The sequence below is a fragment of the Pristiophorus japonicus genome, chromosome 5, assembly GCF_044704955.1.
Source record: "Pristiophorus japonicus isolate sPriJap1 chromosome 5, sPriJap1.hap1, whole genome shotgun sequence".
NCBI lineage: Eukaryota > Metazoa > Chordata > Chondrichthyes > Pristiophoridae > Pristiophorus > Pristiophorus japonicus.
Window position 1 is genome coordinate 142,985,425 of NC_091981.1, and position 17,772 is coordinate 143,003,196.

At 46.0% G+C, this 17,772-nt stretch overlaps 1 protein-coding gene across 7 annotated transcripts in view; it reads left to right on the forward strand.

The window, feature by feature from the left end:
* crppa (CDP-L-ribitol pyrophosphorylase A) overlaps positions 1–17,772 on the forward strand; it is a 717,155-nt gene that overhangs the window by 318,192 nt on the left and 381,191 nt on the right. For all 7 annotated transcript variants that reach the window (XM_070879974.1, XM_070879979.1, XM_070879975.1 and 4 more), the window contains one exon: positions 5,448–5,537. In XM_070879974.1, the coding sequence (XP_070736075.1) occupies positions 5,448–5,537 (90 nt within the window). The remainder of the gene's footprint in view (positions 1–5,447; positions 5,538–17,772) is intronic.

The following is a 17,772-nucleotide window of genomic DNA, read 5'->3' on the forward strand; positions in this document are numbered from 1 at the left end:
TTATACGTTTCTATGAGATCCCCTTTCATTCTTCTAAATTCCAGTGAATATAAGCCTAGTCGATCCAGTCTATCTTCATATGTCAGTCCTGCCATCCCGGGAATCAGTCAGGTCAACCTTTGCTGCACTCCCTCAATAGCAAGAATGTCCTTCCTCAGATTAAGAGACCAAAACTGTACACAATATCCAAGGTGTTGCCTCACCAAGGCCCTGTACAACTGCAGTAAGACCTCCCTGCTCCTATACTCAAATCCTCTCGCTATGAAGGCAAACATGCCATTTGCCTTCTTCACCGCCTGCTGTACCTGCATGCCAACTTTCAATGACTGATGTACCATGACACCCAGGTCTCATTGCACCTCCCCTTTTCCTAATCTGTCACCATTCAGATAATAATCTGCCTTTCTGTTTTTGCCACCAAAGTGGATAACCTCACATTTATCTACATTATACTGCATCTGCCATGCATTTGCCCACTCACCTAACCTGTCCAAGTCATCCTGCAGTCTCTTAGCATTCTCCTCACAGCTCACACTGCCACCCAGCTTAGTGTCATCTGCAAACTTGGAGATATTACATTCAATTCCTTCATCTAATTCATTAATGTATATTGTAAATAGCTGGGGTCCCAGCACTGAACCTTGCGGTACCCTACTAGTCACTGCCTGCCATTCTGAAAATGACCCGTTTATTCCTATTCTTTGCTTCCTGTCTGCAAACCAGTTCTCTATCCACGTCAATACATTACCCCCAATACCATGTGCTTTAATTCTGCACACTAATCTCTTGTGTAGGACCTTGTCAGAAGCCTTTTGAAAGTCCAAATACACCACATCCACTGGTTCTCCCTTATCCACTCTACTTGTTACATCCTCAAAAAATTCCAGAAGGTTTGTCAAGCATGATTTCCCTTTCATAAATCCATGCTGACTTGGACCGATCCTGTCACTGCTTTCCAAAAGCGCTGCTATTACATCTTTAATAATTGATTCCAACATTTTCCCCACTACCGATGTCAGGCTAACCGGTCTATACTTCCCTGTTTTTTCTCTACCTCCTTTTTTTAAAAAGTGGGGTTACATTAGCTACCCTCCAATCCATAGGAACTGATCAAGCATCTATAGAATATTGGAAAATGACCACCAATGCATCCACTATTTCTAGGGCCACTTCCTTAAGTACTCTGGAATGCAGACTATCAGACCCTGGGGATTTATCGGCCTTCATACTTCCTTTTTACATAAAGAAGCTGTTACAATCAGGTTTTATATTTCTTGCTATTTCTCCCTTGTATCGATTTTTTGGTCATCTTTTGCTGGTTTCTAAAACTCTCACAATCCTGTATTCTTTACAACATTATATGCCTCTTCATTTAACCTAATACTATCCTTAACTTCTTCAGTTAGCCATGGATGGATCAATTTTCCCGTGGAGTTTTAATTTCTCAATGGAAGGTATATTCGTTGAGTCGTTTCCACTGCTTAGCTACTGTCATACCTTTTATTCAAATGTCCCAATCAACCTTAGCCAACCCACCCATCATACCAATGCAATTGGCTTTATTTAAGTTTAAGATTCTAGTGTCGTACTTAAGAATGTCACTCTCAAACTCAACGTGAAATGCATCATATTATGATCACTCTTCCCAGAGAGTCCTTTACTATGTATTAATATGACACAATGCATATATCAGCTAGGGATGCAGCTTTTATTTAAAGTCGATAGGGGTTAATACCCTTGGTTATAATGGGAAGAAAATTAGCTAGGCTTTTGCTCCAGATTGCTGTCATGTGACTGCTGATGGATGGTATGTGTGTGAACACATTGGCTGGTGATAGGATGGGCACAGCTGTGATGGCTCCCTAAGCGGAGTAGGCTTCCAAGTCTCACTTTCTAAGCTCATGAAGAATGCCGAGGGACTGGTAAAAGCCAACACCTGTGCAATTGTACCTCTTTAGGTGATAAGGAATTATACCTGTAATTGATCTTGTCGGGCCTTCTATTTAAGACTGAGATGAGTCGGAATATATTCAGTCAGAGGGTGGTGAATCTTTGGAATTCTCTACCCCAAAGGCTGTTGATGCTCAGCTGTTGAGTATATTCAACGCTGAGATAGATAGATTTTTGGACTTGAGGGGAATCAAGGGAGATCAGGTGGGAAAATGGAGTTAAGGTTGAAGATCGGCCATGATCTTATTGAATGGTGGAGTAGGCGCAAGGGGCACTAATTCTTATGTTCTCCTCAAAATATGATTCCTTCTCTAGGAACTGCACATTGACGTGGTGGGAAGGCTTGTGTGCTACTACGACCCTGCCTGCTATGCTGATGGGAGAATAACTCCTGTTGGACCCGCCCAAGCCAGACAGGTCAAAAAGTAGGAATCGAAAGGCAATCCGTGGTCCTCCTGCTAGGGTGTGGTGTGTCAAGATAATGACGTCCACATAAAACTACCTTTTGTTACGGAAACAATTCAAAGGCAAGACAAGCTTGTTACACATTAGCAAATATAAACATCGGGGGGCAGAAATTGCCCCCTCTTTAAGGTCCATTACTGCCTCTAATGGACTGACCCATTCCGAATTGACTCCGGGCCGGGGGCGGCGGAGATGGGTTTCCGCCCCACCCATGTTCCGGCTCCCTCGGGCACGCGCCGACCCCCTATGGCCCGGTGGTGACTGCTTTCCACCCTGCGAGGGAAGCTGCCAGTGGCTGGGCGGCATGTCCGCTCTTAATAGGGTAGGCAAACGTCCGCGGCCGCCATTTTATTTTAATTGTCGACCGACTCTGAAGTCGGCCCAACAGTGTTGAACTCGGGTTCGGCCTGGCCGCCAACAGGCAGCCCAGCACCCCCTCTTGGGTACCGGGCTGCTGGCCCAGCCGAAACCATCCCTAAAGTGGCTACAGAGCTCGCAGTGGCCCTCCCCTTTAACAGAAGGGGAGGAACGTTGCTACGCGTCAGCGCGACACGACACGTCCACATCACGGTGACATGCTCAGCGCAGCGCTGATGACACCGCCTGCCTTCCGCCCCATTCCCAAAGCACTTCCGCCTCTCAGCCGCCCCAAACATCGCCTGGACAAATAAAACATTTATAGAGGCCAATTTCCCTCTGTTCGCGCCCCATGGTTTGGGGCTGAGAATAATTATTTAATTTGAATTATTCAGCCCGTTTGGGGCGGAGGGCAATTTTCGCCACCAGCTGTTTAAACACTATGATCTATTAGATGTAAGGCAAGATGATATACCGATCAAAGTCAAATATCTTGCTCTGGTAAGGCAGCAGTGGAAGAAATTCATGTGCCATTTGGAAAGCAGTGACGGGATCGGTCCAAGTCAGCATGGATTTATGAAAGTGAAATAATGCTTGACAAATCTTCTAGAATTTTTTGAGGATCTAATTAGTAGAGTGGATAAGGGAGAACCAGTGGATGTGGTGTATTTAGACTTTCAAAAGACTTTTGACAAGGTCCCACACAAGAGATTAGTGTGCAAAATTAAGGCACATGGGATTGGGGGAAATGTATTGACGTAGATAGAGAATTGGTTGGCAGACAGGAAGCAAAGAATGGGAATAAACGGGTCCTTTTCAGAATGGCAGGCAGTGACTAGTGGAGTACCGCAAGGTTCAGTGCTGGGACCCCAACAATGTTCCCAATGTTGAGGAAGTCCAGAACCAGGGGTCACAATCTAAGGATAAGGGATAAGCCATCGAGGACCAAAATGAGGAGAAACTTTTTCACCCAGAGAATTGTGAACCTGTAGAATTCTCGACCACAGAAAGTTGTTGAGTCCAGTTCGTTGGATATATTCAAAAGGGAGTTAGATGAGGCCCTTACGGCTAAAGGGATCAAGGGGTATGGAGAGAAGGCAGGAGTGGGGTAGTTGCATGATCAGCCATGATCATATTGAATGGTGGTGCAGGCTCGAAAGGCTGAATAGCCTGCTCTTGCAACTATTTTCTATGTTTCTATGTATCTATGACTTCATAAAGTACATTATGAAGTTGGCTTTGAGCAATTTTCTGGTCAAGTAGATTGTTCATTGTTGATGACTATGGATGGTGTAGAGTAAAATGTGTTTCGGCAGCACTGATAAGGGGATACTGCACATTCTATACAATAGGATGACTCTTATCTGGGAAGGAGTTGTAAACCAATTGCACACTGAAGCGTTAGAGTGACATTGAAAGGCATGTAAGTGAAGTCTCACCTCCTGAACCTTACTATGTCTTACTGCTGGTAATGCATTCAGAAGTACTTACCGCTTTACAACATAAATGATAAGTTCCTCAACAGCAGCTACGTCTGTACTGCTTTACAATATTCAGTGACCAGAATGTGGAAGATCAACTTTATTGATGAGTAATTTTAGACGAATCCCATAAGGTTATGCATTAAGTTGTGATTCAAATAACAAAATGATCTTTAATGGCGGAATGTAGCACAGGAGCTTGGAGATAGTCCATTCAATTACCATCATCATCATCATCATAGGCAGTCCCTCCAATCGAGGATGACTTGCTTCCACGTCAAAAAGTTCACAGGTGTTTCAATGAAGGACCTAAAATTCCAGGTCCGAACTAATCTTGAAGGGTGGACGATGCCTGTGCTTGGATTTTTTTAACGTGTGGTGACCGTTGCACACCAGCCACCACACGGGCTTGACAGAGCTAGATCTTGGTCCAGTAGCAAGGATTAACTAAGACGACTGGAGACCAGCTCTGCTGCACGGACCTAGTGCACACACACATCGCAGTGTGGGCTGGCCCATGCTGCCCCTGGGCCCTCGCCTCTTCTAGGCCCCGAACTCACGCCTCTCCTGGGCCCGATCACGTCCCTCTACAATCTCTCGCCGCTCCTTCGCCCCGACCTCGCCGCTCCTGCTGTACCTGCCCACGCTCCAATCACCGACCTGGACCTTGGTGATGTCCCTCTTCACTGCCGTTGCTCTCCTGCTCCAGCATGTGCTGCTCCCTGGAGTGTTACGCTGCCATGCTGCTCCTTCCGCTCCCCAGCCTGCATTCAATTACCAGCACATTCCCCGAGTGTGAGATTAGTCTAAATATCGTAATGCTTCCAGCCTCCCTATACCTGGAAAATTGTACAATGATTGAGACTTTGATCAGGAGGTCAGACATTTGTGATTAATCTTTCAAATAAATTTTTGTGGCAAAAATACATGTAACGGTTCCCAAAATAAATAATGCTGTGTTTTCATGAAGTTTGTCTTAAGATTGTTGTGGAGCTTTTCCAGTAAGTATTCCTTTATTTTTTATATTGTTACGTTTACAGTGAATTATGTCTATTCTGTGTTAAACGTACTGTCTTTCAAATGTTAATTGCTATTTTGTGTACAATCAATGTCATGAGTTGCCCGTGTATGCTTTATTTTGACATTTTTAGAATCTGCAGTTCCAATGATCTCTTCATCTTTCTCTGCCAACAGGTGGACGTGCTGAAGTGGTCACTGAGCAAAGAAAGCCACTGTCTTCAGGCTATCTCCTCAGGCCTGTACTATAACTTTATTTACATAACTGTGAGTATGAGGTATATTTTCAAAATGTTTACATTGGGAGAGTAACTGTGAAAGAAGCAGCAATTCAACCTTTCTCAAAATTTCTAAGGTGCATTCTTTTATTTGATTTGTGGTGAGGCCAAGACTCTGGCTTTTTCTAAATGGAAGCAATGATTCCTGCTTCTGTTCAGTAGAGCCTGTAGGCAAAAACAAATGTGAACCTCTGACTGGGAGCATTACTTATTAATTACAGATTTAAATTGGTTTCTGCCTGTTGCTTTCTCGAAGGGATTTCTCTATGTGTGTGCATGTAAAAGGTAAGATTTCCAATCCTTCTCGATTGACCTGCAATCTCTCGGAACTGAGGATTCATCTCACAGGCACTGCTGCTAGTATCCCAGGAGAAAAGTGCTTGGTATTGATGGTTTGCGCCGGCACAGCTGCACTGTGCACTGCTATTGGTTGATAAATCCTAAATTTAGCAATAGCTGCTCAACAATCCCTGTTGAATGTTGCCTCTATGCTGTGTGTCCACATTCTTCCAACAGTCAACTGACTGCGGTTATCTCCTTCTATAGAATTTGCAGCTTCTGTATCTCCTGCAGGTATCTTTCAAGAGTCTCCCCCAGTATCAGACTTTAACACCATATTATTAAATGCATTCATTCTGCACTCATTGAGTTGAAAAAAATTACAAAATTGCATCCTAACATTTCTGTATCAGGCTGAGCGATTTCTATCACATGGCTGCCACCTGGGACATCTGCTCTGTGTAATTGTAACAGTACCATCATAAATATTGCAGCTGTAATAAATATGTATAGCCTCACTTTTGAATTATTTGGAATGCAATGCAATCAGCTAGAGTCAGTCTGTTCCTGTGGATATTTTGCTTAGCTTCTGGCTAAGAGAGAAAAACATGAACCTTAAGAGTTGGTGACTTTAACTAAGCAGTTGGAACCCCAGAAGAACTTCTACAAGTAGCAGCATTCATGCAATATGTGCCTAAAGTCTTGTTTCTGTTGAATGGAACGAAGCTGAACATCAGGTCGCAACACCAATTTTATTTATTTGCCCTATAGTCAGTGCCTTGTGTGGGAAAGAAGCCAGCCATTGCAAGGGAGGGAAGGGGAATTGTCAGCATTGCTCTGGGGTGGGCTGGTACACTTCCTGCTGCACAACAGCAGCAACAACTAGCATTTATACAGCATAGTAATATAGTAAGCGACCCAATGCATTTCGCAGAGGGGTAAGGGCCCTCCAGGGAGGTAGAATTAGAGAGATAAGGAAAACATAAATGGGCAGAAACTGGTCATCGTTGTGCCCGTTTGCCATCCAGAAAATTATCAATTTTGCAGAGCAATGCCCTGCATCCCAAGGATGCCTGAAAAACATCAAATGCTGCATTGGTCTCGGATGATTTATAGGCATCTGGGTGGCCGCCTAAAACTGGCATTGGGCTACTTGCATATGCTAATGAGTCGCCTACTGGCTGTTTTAGGACCACCTGAGAAATTGGGCTGCCCCTCTGTTTTGGTTTTCCATGTGACCTGTCAAGTCACCAAAACAAGGAAAAAATGTTTTAATAGCTCCTCCCGGCTCCACAGCAATGACCGGCCTTACTCCCACTGTCCTCTGTTTTTGCCCTCCCCGCCGCCGCCCCCCCCCCCCCCCCCCCCCCTGGCATTTACCTTTGGGGCTCTGCCAGCAAGACAAACAACCCAGAATTGTTTGTCTGAAGTGGGTGAGTTGCACGACATCTTTGGACGAAAATTGCGGCCTCGCCAGGTGTGTACGATGTGCACACGCAGCCGAAGAGGCCTCGCAAATGCCGGTTCTCAGCGCGCGATGCACCTGAGCCGAGAACCACCTTTTCTGATCTGTCAATTTCTTTTGACAGATTGCACGCATCCCTGTAGGAAGGACATCTGCGGGGCAGAGATTGGGCTATTTGCCTGACTCTTGCCCAATGAATGTCCTTCAAATTCTTAAGCCTGATAAAAGCAGGCATATAGCCTATTTTTACCAGCATAAGAGTTTCAAAACATAGAAAAATTAAATTTAATCGCTCATTTTTATGTTTAAAAACCATGTTCATTAAGGTAAGTTTATTTTTAACCCTATTAAAACACAATGGGTTAAAAATTCTGGTTTTAGCAATTTTGCCCGTTTTTGGGCGATTTCTGTGGCAGAATTTTTTGTTTACCGCCGGGGTACCGTTATCGCCGGACCTAACGACTAAAGCGATAGCGATAAATCCGGCGTTGCACAACTGAACTTGTGCGCCGGAGCCAAAATTTGCGATCGAAGACAAAACAGACCTTCTCCGCATGCGCAAATTTTTTTTTTTCCAATTTTTTTTTCCTTTTTTATTTTCTTCCTGCGTTTCTGGTCAGCTGTCAGGGAGTGCACATGCATGCGCAGTACACCCAGGGCTGAATCAGCCATTTACAGATCGCAGGCACGATGGAAGAAGGAGAGGGGAGCAGGCAGAAAGCGAGGAAGTTCAGTAATGAGGCGAACAAGGCCCTTATTGCAGCTGTGGAGAGGAGATGGGGGGGAATTAAATAGGAGGGGTGCAAGTAAACTCCTCCCTGCGGTTCTTAGACGTCTTTGGACCAGCATTTCTGAGGCGGTGTCTTTCGTGGGCGACATCAGAAGGACCCACACCCAGTGCCGCAAGAGGTTCAATGATGATTGCAGGGTCCTTAGAGTAAGTAATATTTTTATTGATGCACTCCTTCATTACTTAAATTATAAATCTGACACATGTTGGTATCGGTAGGCTTAGTGTGGCACCTTATTTGCCGTAATTGATAATTACACATTATTAAGACTGCTTTCTAAGATCGTCAAAGATGTTTCTGCACTTTGATGTCTTCCTCATGAACCACGTGTAACTTCCAGGGCCATTAAACAGAGGACTGTTTTAAATACACATAGTATGGTATAAGTGCTTTGATGGCTATCTCTGTGTGCCACAAGAGCAGAAGGGCCCTCTGATAAACATTCCTATTGTCATCTTTGTGGGGAAAGACGTCGCACAACCGCTGGGAGCAGCAGCGGACAGGCGGCAGTCCACCCAGAACCATGCCTCTGACAGACATCGAGGAAAGAGGGGCAGGTCTGATCGGTGCCTCAGGGAGGTCAGTTACCCGTAGGGGTGGTGAGTCTCCGTTCGAAACTGAGGATAAGTCCTTCAAAATCCCGGAGCTACGTGGGGCAATGTGATGTGTCTGTGGACTAGGGTTGGGGCAATGTGATGTAGTGTCTCTCGACTAGGGTTAGGGCAATGTGATGTTGTATCTGTGTACTAGGGTTAGGGCAATGTGATGCAGTGTCTCTCGACTACATACAATGGAGTAGCGACGGTCCTTCAAAATGAGCTTGTACTATGTGACCTTACTCATGTCACCTTGCCCCGTCCCCTGCTGCTAACCACTCGTCTATTGTTTTCTATTTCCAGATGAGGAGTCGCATGCGCCACATCCTTGAATGGAAGCCTTCACCTCAGTCTGTCATGTGGGGGGGGCGGGGAGATGAGTGCGACGCCGAGGACAAGGAACCTCCACATGAGGAGCAAACTGGGCAAGCTATTCCGGGGGACGTGGGGGGCCGAAGCACTCGACACCTCTTTTTGCTGCGGCCACTAGCTCATCCGAGGAAGAAACATTCTCGGGCTTTGAGCCATCCGAGGCCCCAGGTACAAGTGACGTGCAGCAACGTGCTCCCGGGGTTGAATCCCGTATGCCGTCTCTCTGGAGGGCGAGTCGACAAAGCCTGTCTGCTGACAGAGAGGCAGATGCACACTTGGATATGGTGCGACTGTCCAGGGAGAGTGTCCAGCTCATCTGACAGCTCCTAGAGGTCTTGGATAGTATTCCCGCAAGCATTGTGGCACTATTTGCGAACGTGACTGAGGTCGAGTCACAGATTGTCCATGCGAGCCTCGAAACCATCGAGGCTGTCAATGCCCGCACTCAATTGATGGCCTCCATCATTGACACTGCAGTCCCCAGATCCACATCACCTGTGCCTGGCGAGGCCGAGAAAGAGGCTTGTCACTCAGAAGCCAGGCTTTCCATACCCCGAGCTTCTCCAATGGATCCACACATGGCGTCTCCATTGTCTTTTCCCCCAATACAGCAGGACTCTGGCTGCCATGCTGCACGAACTTTTGGTGCCAACTTGGATAGGGTCATGACACGAGGGAGGGGGTGCGAGGGAGGAGGTTATGGTAAAGGGGGGATGAGGAGCTGCAGCTAAAAGACATTTAGTGCAGTGGTTGTTGTTTCGTTGTTTTGTTGCTGTTTTGTTGTTATTGTTGATACTTTATCAAAGTTTTAAAAGTTTCCCAATTCACAATAATGTTTAATAAATTTTGTTCCACTTTTGAAATGGTTAATAAATTTTATTCAAGTTAAATCTTATTCAAGTTACAATGTTTAATAAATCTTATTCAAATTACTTTATGTTTAATAAATTCATTTATTCACCTTAACCATTCCTGTGTAGTGCCTCATTTGCAGACTAAGAGGGGGAATAGTCGACATGGTGGGATAGAGTAGCCAGGCAATGGTCAAACGTGCCCATCACTCTTCAAGCAAAGCGTTGAATTATGAACTGCTGATGTAAAGCTTTTGCAGCGGCGAAAGCTCCATGAGGCCTCCCTTGCGGTGGTGGTGGGGGTGGAATTGGTTCATCGCCAGGCTCCTCCCCCTCCCCCTCCCCCTCCCCCTCCTCCCTTCTCTCCTGAGGTGGTCCTGCAGTCCCCAGTGGCAAATCCTGTTCCCTCATGATGGCGAAGTTGTATAGCTTGCAGCATACCACAATGATCTCAGAGACCTGCTGAGGGGAGTATTGCAGGCAGCCTCCAGAGTGGTCCAGGCATCGGAAGCACGCCAATTGTCTTTCCGACGATGTTGCGTGTGGTTATATGGCTGTCGTTATAGCAATGCTTGGCTTGTGTCAGGGTTCTAGAGGGGGGTGTCATGAAACAGGTGGCGAGGCCGTAATCTTTGTCCCCTAGCATCCAGTTCTGGCCTTGTGGCTGAGGCTTGAACAGGCATGAGACACTGCACTCATGCAAGATGGATGCTCCCTAGAAATTGGGCATTTACTGCCATGATGCGTTGAGTATGGTTTCAGACGATCTGTACATTCAGGGAGTGGAATCCCTTTCGATTTTGGTTTACCTGAGGATTCTGTAAAGGTGCTCGTAGGGCGATGTGCGTACAGTCAATGGAGGCCTGAACCTTGGGGAAGCCAGCAATTCATCCAAAGCCTGTAGCCTTTTCATTCTGTGCCTCCCCTTGGTCATTGGGAACTTTATAAAGTCCATCCTGCGTGCGTACAATGCAGTAGTCACCTGGCGAATGCAGCGTGCTGCGAGATGGAGCAGATGTCCCCTGCTTATGCTTGAAAGGAGCCAGAGGCATAGAAGGCATGTCTGCAGTTAACGGGTAGTGCAGTCCTATTGCTGCTGTTAGGCTGTAGGTCTGCCTTTATGAGCTCTGGCATATCTCTGTGACCACCTCTTTTTGGAAGCGCAGCTACTAATGCACTTACCTGCAGAGAGCTGCAGGTATGAGTGCTGTTCCCTGTAAACTTGTGAGGGGTAAGGCTCCCTCCCCATATGTCTGTGAGTTCTTTGATTACGCTCAAAATGCTCATCAATAAGCCTTCTTCCAGCTCGACGCTGCATACAAAAAACAGCCAGGAATAATGGCTGACATAGTATAGCCCCCATTTTGTAAAATATCCTTAAATATCCTTTAAAACGAACTGTCAACTCACATAAAACTAGGCTTTTTTTTCCAAATCCTTTGATGCACTGAACTTGTGTTCCGTTTTCAAGATGGCGCCGTTAGCGCTGGGTGCGCCCTGAGTCCGACTGTTTTTTCCGGGCGGGTTTTCAGGTGGGCGATAAAACGGGTGATATCGCCGAATTTACCGCCCGCGGTGATAACACAGCATTGCACGCCGTTTGACGTCATAAAAACGCTTAAAAAATCAGGCAGGCGATAAATTTTAGTGGCGGCGCAAAACCACTACCGAAATTTTTGCCTGGGCGCAAAATATTGTGCAACTCGTTTAGCGGCCCAAAAAAATATATATCACTTCGCCCTGGTGTGAAAACGGGCACAAACCTGTCGAATTTCTAGCTCAATGTGCTTGAAATTGTGGTCGGAGGCTTCCTTCGTACGTACCCCTCCAATCCAAAAATCTACGAAGGTACCTGTTGGTCTTGGAGAAATGTAGGATCCCGGTCGGAGGCCTAGATTCGCTGTGTAGCGCACGGGGACCTGTCTTCAAGATACGCAAGTCCAAGCTGGAGTCACGTGGGCCTGGACAACCAATCACAATGCGGTATTCTCATTGATAATAATGGGAATTCCATTTGTATGAGATCCCATTACTTTCCATGAGAAATATACCCTAAAACACCCAAACACAGCATAATAAATAAATAAAACACCTCACATATTTAAAATTAATTAAAATTAAATGTTTTAGAAAAAATATATTTTTGGGGGAATTTTCTTTAATGTGTTTTAATAGTGTTTTTAAAAAAAACTAACCTTAATAGACAGGGTTTTTACAATAAAAATATGTATTTAAATTTAATTTAATTTGTATATGTTTTAAAACTCTTACACTGTTAAAATTAGGCTATGCACCTGCTTTCACCAGGCATAAAGATTTGAAGGACATTTGCTGGGCATGAGTTGGGCAAATCTCTCCCGTGCAAATGTCCTTCTCCCAGAGAAATCTTGACCGATCGGAAAAGTCGGTTTTCGGCTTTTGCGAGGTTTCGCTGGGTCCGTGCGCACTTCATATGGACCCAGGCTGAGGGGCCTAGATAGAGTGGATAGGATGGACCTATTTCCCTTAGCAGAGGGGTCAACAACTAGGGGGCATAGATTTAAAGTAATTGGTAGAAGGTTTAGAGGGGATTTGTGGGGAAATTTCTTCACTCAGAGGGTGGTGGGGGTCTGGAACTCACTAGCTGAAAGGATGGTAGAGGCAGAAACCGTCACCACATTTAAAATGTACTTGGATGTGCACTTGAAGTACATTAAGGATTAGGCTTGTAAGTTCTATGTTGTCCGGCGCAGACACAAATGGCCGAAATGATCTCCTTTCGTGCTGTAAATTTCTATGATTCTATATCCTATGTATTCCTAGGTATTGCATATGTATTTATTATAGTTATGAATTTCTACCGTTTTTTGATTCACATTCCTGAAGTTCAAAGTGTCTCCTTTCATTTCTGAACAAGTGGCAGTTCCCACTCACATTATCTCACTCCTGATAGTGCTTTCAGCCCTTGAAGCACACTCCATGCTCTTTCATTTGCATGATTTGAATTGAAGTGCTATGGGAAAACAGTCCACCATGTGTGTGTTTTTAAATGTATAGATAAAGCAGTCGGTGTGTCAGTCGTGACCACGTCTCACTAATAAGTCTAAAACTTGAGATTTACGGATAAAATGATAAATATACTTACATATCTTAATATTTCAAGACCAAAACTTGTATGTCTGCAGCATTCTTACAGATGTTTAGCTTATTTAATATGGAGTACCTGACACATCTCACTCGTGTTTATGGTATTAAATCATAATTATATAATTGTTTTAACATGATAAAAACCGTAATTTTGCTTGATTCGTTTGTTTCCTTTCGCTCACTAACCAGACTAGAAATTCGAACCTTTAGCGCCAGCCGTTAAGGCCGATTTTGAAGAAAAACGGTGACTGACTCGCTGCCGCCCACGTCCGACGCGGCAGCCGCCATATTAGACAGGTCGGCAGCACTGCCGTTGCCTGTGTTTGTTGTAAATATTTTCATTACCAGGAGCTCAGAAATTTGAAGTCGCCGCTCCTCTTACCGCCATCTCCAAAACACACTCGTGCGTGCAGCCTTTGACAGTGCGTAGAGCGGAGAAAGCGGCATTGAGCTATGAACCGTGGAGGAAACATTCTGTACAATTCACATTTACTGTGCTACTTTTAAATAAGTTACACCCAAATAACTGACGTCTTTCAGCTGGGTTTTTCCATTGTTACTTTAATTAATTTATTTTTTGATCTTTTCATCAAGATCCATTAAACATCAAGGTAATGTCAGTGAACCTGCTACACGAAGAAATATTAAGATTTATAGAGGGCTTTTTTGTTCTGATTAACAATATATGCATAGGTGCCTATATAATAATCAGTTCCTATACAACCATAATCCTAAAATAAGCTTGGAAGAACAGTTTGGAATTTCTATTGTTCATGTCTTGTGAACATCGTGGCAGAGGTACGGCGAATGTTCATGGCGGAGGAGCGGTGAGCAATCGTGGCGGAGGTACGGGGCCCAGAAGAACCGAGGGCCCAGGGGCAGCACGGGCCTGCCCACATTGCGATATGTGTGCGCACAAGGTCCATGCAGCAGAGCAGATCTCCAATCGTCCTGGTTCAACCCATGCCATTGGATAAAGGCCTTGCTCTGTCAAGCCCGTGTGGTGGCTGATGTGCAATGGTCACCACACGTTAAAAAAATCCACACACAGGCATCTTCCACCCCCTCAATTGGCGTTCAGGACTGGAACATCGGGTCCTTTCTTGAAACATCTGTGAACTCTTGTGGAAGCAAGTCATCCTCGTTCGAGGGACCGCCTATGATGATGACTTTGAGCTCACAGTATCTGGTCAGATTCTTTATGCAAGACATAACTGGCGACGAGATACAGATAATGAACCCCACCGCAACAATGCAGAGAACCGTGGGCATCCTGGAGAAATTTTCGGAGGGAGATGATTGGGAAACCTTCGTGGAGCGACTTGACCAATACTTCGTGGCCAACGAGTTGGAAGGAGAAGCGAACACTGCCAAACGAAGGGCAATGCTCCTCACCGTTTGCGGGGCACCAACGTATGGCCTCATGAAAAATCTGCTTGCTCCAGTGAAACCCACAGAGAAGTCGTACGATGATTTGTGCACACTGGTCTGGGAGCATCTAAAGCCGAAGGAAAGCGTTCTGATGGCGAGGTACCGGTTCGACACGTACAAGAGGTCTGAAGGCCAGGAAGTGGCGAGCTACGTCGCCGAGCTAAGACACCTTGCAGTACATTGCGAATTTGAAGGACACTTGGAGCACATGGTCAGGGACTTCTTTGTACTTGGCATTCGCCATGAAGTAATACTTCGTAAACTTTTGACTGTAGAGACCCCAAACTTGAGTAAAGCCATAGCGATAGCCCAGGTGTTTATCACCACCAGTGACAATACCAATCAAATCTCTCAGCACACGAGTGCTGTTGCAAGTACTGTGAACAAAGTAATGTTGTTTCGAATCGTAACATAAAGAGCAGGCCTCATATGCCTGCAGCTGCACGTCCGTAGATGTCTCAGAGTCCACCATCAAGGGTGGTGAATGCAAGGCCATTAACACCTTGTTGGCGCTGCGGAGGTGATCATCACTTCCATTCATGCCGCTTCAAAGGATACATTTGCAAGGGCTGTGGAACAATGGGACACCTCCAACGTATGTGCAGGCGAGCTGCAAACCCTGCTAATCCTGCAAACCACCATGTTGCAGAGGAGGACAGATCCATGGGGGATCACGACGAACCAGAGTCTCAGACTGAGGAGGTAGAGGTATATGGGGTGCACACATTTACCACAAAGTGTCCCCCGATAATGCTGAAGGTTGAATTAAATGGACTCGCGATGTCAATGGAGCTGGACATGGGCGCGAGCAAGTCCATAATGAGCAAAAAGACTTTCAATAAATTGTGGTGCAGCAAAGCCTCAAGGCAAGTCCTGACTCCCATTCATACTAAACTGAGAACATACACAAAGGAACTGATTCCCGTAATCGGCAGTGCTACCATAAAGGTCTCCCACGATGGAGCGGTGCACAAATGACCACTCTGGGTGATACCGGGCGATGGCCCCATGCTGTTAGGCAGGAGCTTGCTGGGAAAGATACGCTGGAACTGGGACAACGCCGAGCGCTCTCGTCCATCGACGACACTTCATGTGTCCGGGTCTTAAACAAGTTCCCCTCGCTGTTCGAACTGGGTATCGGAAAGTTCCAAGGAGCAAAAGTGCAGATCCATTTGATTCCGGGGGTGTGACCCATCCATCACAAGGCAAGAGCGGTACTGTACATGATGAGAGAGAGGGTGGAGATCGAGCTAGACCGGCTGCAATGAGAGGGCATCATTTTGCCGATCGAATTCAACGAGTGGGCCAGTCCAATTGTTCCAGTCCTCAAGGGAGAACCAGTGGATGTGGTGTATTTGGACTTTCAAAAGGCTTTTGACAAGCTCCCACACAAGAGATTAGTGTGCAAAATTAAAGCACATGGTATTGGGGGTAATGTACTGACGTGGATAGAGAACTGGTTGGCAGACAGGAAGCAGAGAGTCGGAATCGGTTCCTTTTCAGAATGGCAGGCAGTGACCAGTGGGGTGCCGCAGGGTTCAGTGCTGGGACCCCAGCTATTTACAATATACATCAATGATTTAGAAGAAGGAATTGAATGTAATATCTCCAAGTTTGCCGATGACACTAAGCTGGGTGGTGGTATGAGCTGTGAGGAGGATGCTAAGAGGCTGCAGGGTGATTTGGACAGGTTAGGTGAGTGGGCAAATGCATGGCAGATGCAGTATAATGTGAATAAATGTGAGGTTATCCACTTTGGGGACAAAAACAGGAAGACAGAATATTATCTGAATGTTGACAGATTAGGAAAAGGGGAGGTGCAACGAGACCTGGGTGTCATGGTACATCAGTCAATGAAGTTTGGCATGCAGGTACAGCAGGTGGTGAAGAAGGCAAATGGCACGTTGGCCTTCATAGCGAGGGGATTTGAGTATCGGAGCAGGGAGGTGTTACTGCAGTTGTACAGTGCCTTGGTGAGGCCACACCTGGAATACTGTGTTCAGTTTTGGTCTCCTAATCTGAGGAAGGACATTCTTGCTATTGAGGGGGAATCACCAAAATGATTCCCGGGATGGCAGGACTGACCTATGAGGAGAGACTGGATCAACTGGGCTTGTATCCACTGGAGTTTAGAAGAATGAGAGGAGATCTCATAGAAACATACAAAGTTCTGACGGGGTTGGACAGGTTAGAGGCAGCAAGAATGTTCCCGCTGCTGGGGAGTTCCAGAACCCGGGGTCACAGTCTAAGAATAAGAGGTAAGCCATTTAGGACTGAGATGAGGAGAAACTTCTTCACTCAGAGAGTGGTTAATCTGTGGAATTCCCTGCCTCAAAGAGTTGTTGAGGCCAGTTCATTGGATATATTCAAAAGGGAGTTAGATATGGTCGTTATGGCCAAAGGGATCAAGGGGTATGGGGAGAAAGCAGGAAAGGGGTGCTGAGGTTGAATGATCAGCCATGATCTTATTGAATGGTGGTGCAGGCTCGAAGGGCTGAATGGCCTGCTCCTGCACCTAATTTCTATGTTTCAAGGAAGATGGCACCGTCAGAATCTGTGGTGATTACAAAGTAACTATCAATCGTTTCTCCCTGCAGGATCAATACCCGCTACCAAAGGCAGATGACCTATTTGCGATGCTGGCGGGAGGAAAAATGTTCACGGAGCTGGACTTGGCCTCGGCCTACATGACGCAGGAGCTGGAGGAATCATCGAAGGGCCTCACCTGCATCAACACGCATAAAGGTCTCTTCATTTACAACAGATGCCCGTTTGGGATTCGATCAACCGCGGCGATGTTCCAGAGTAACGTGGAAAGTTTGCTGTAGTCGGCCCCGCGCACTGTGGTCTTCCAGGACGACATCTTGGTAACGGGTCCGGACACCGTCGAGCACCTGCAGAACCTGGAAGAGGTTCCTAGTCGACTTAATCGTGTGGGGCTCAGGTTAAAACGCTCGAAGTGCATTTTCCTGGCGCCTGAAGTGGAGTTCTTGTGGAGAAGAATCGCGGCGGACGGCATCAGGCCCACCGATCTGAAGACGGAGGCAATCAAGAACGCACTGAGACCACAGACCGTGATGGAGCTACGATCGTTTCTAGGACTCCTGAACTAGCTTGGTAACTTCTTACCGGGTCTTAGCACATTGTTAGAACCACCGCACTCTTTACTGCGTAAGGGAGATGAATGGGTATGGAGTAAAAGCCAAGAAAATGCCTTTGAGAAAGCTAGGAAACTGTTAAGCTCAAACACATTGATTGTGTTGTATGATCCATTTAAGCGTTTGGTACTAGCATGTGATGGGTTGTCACATGG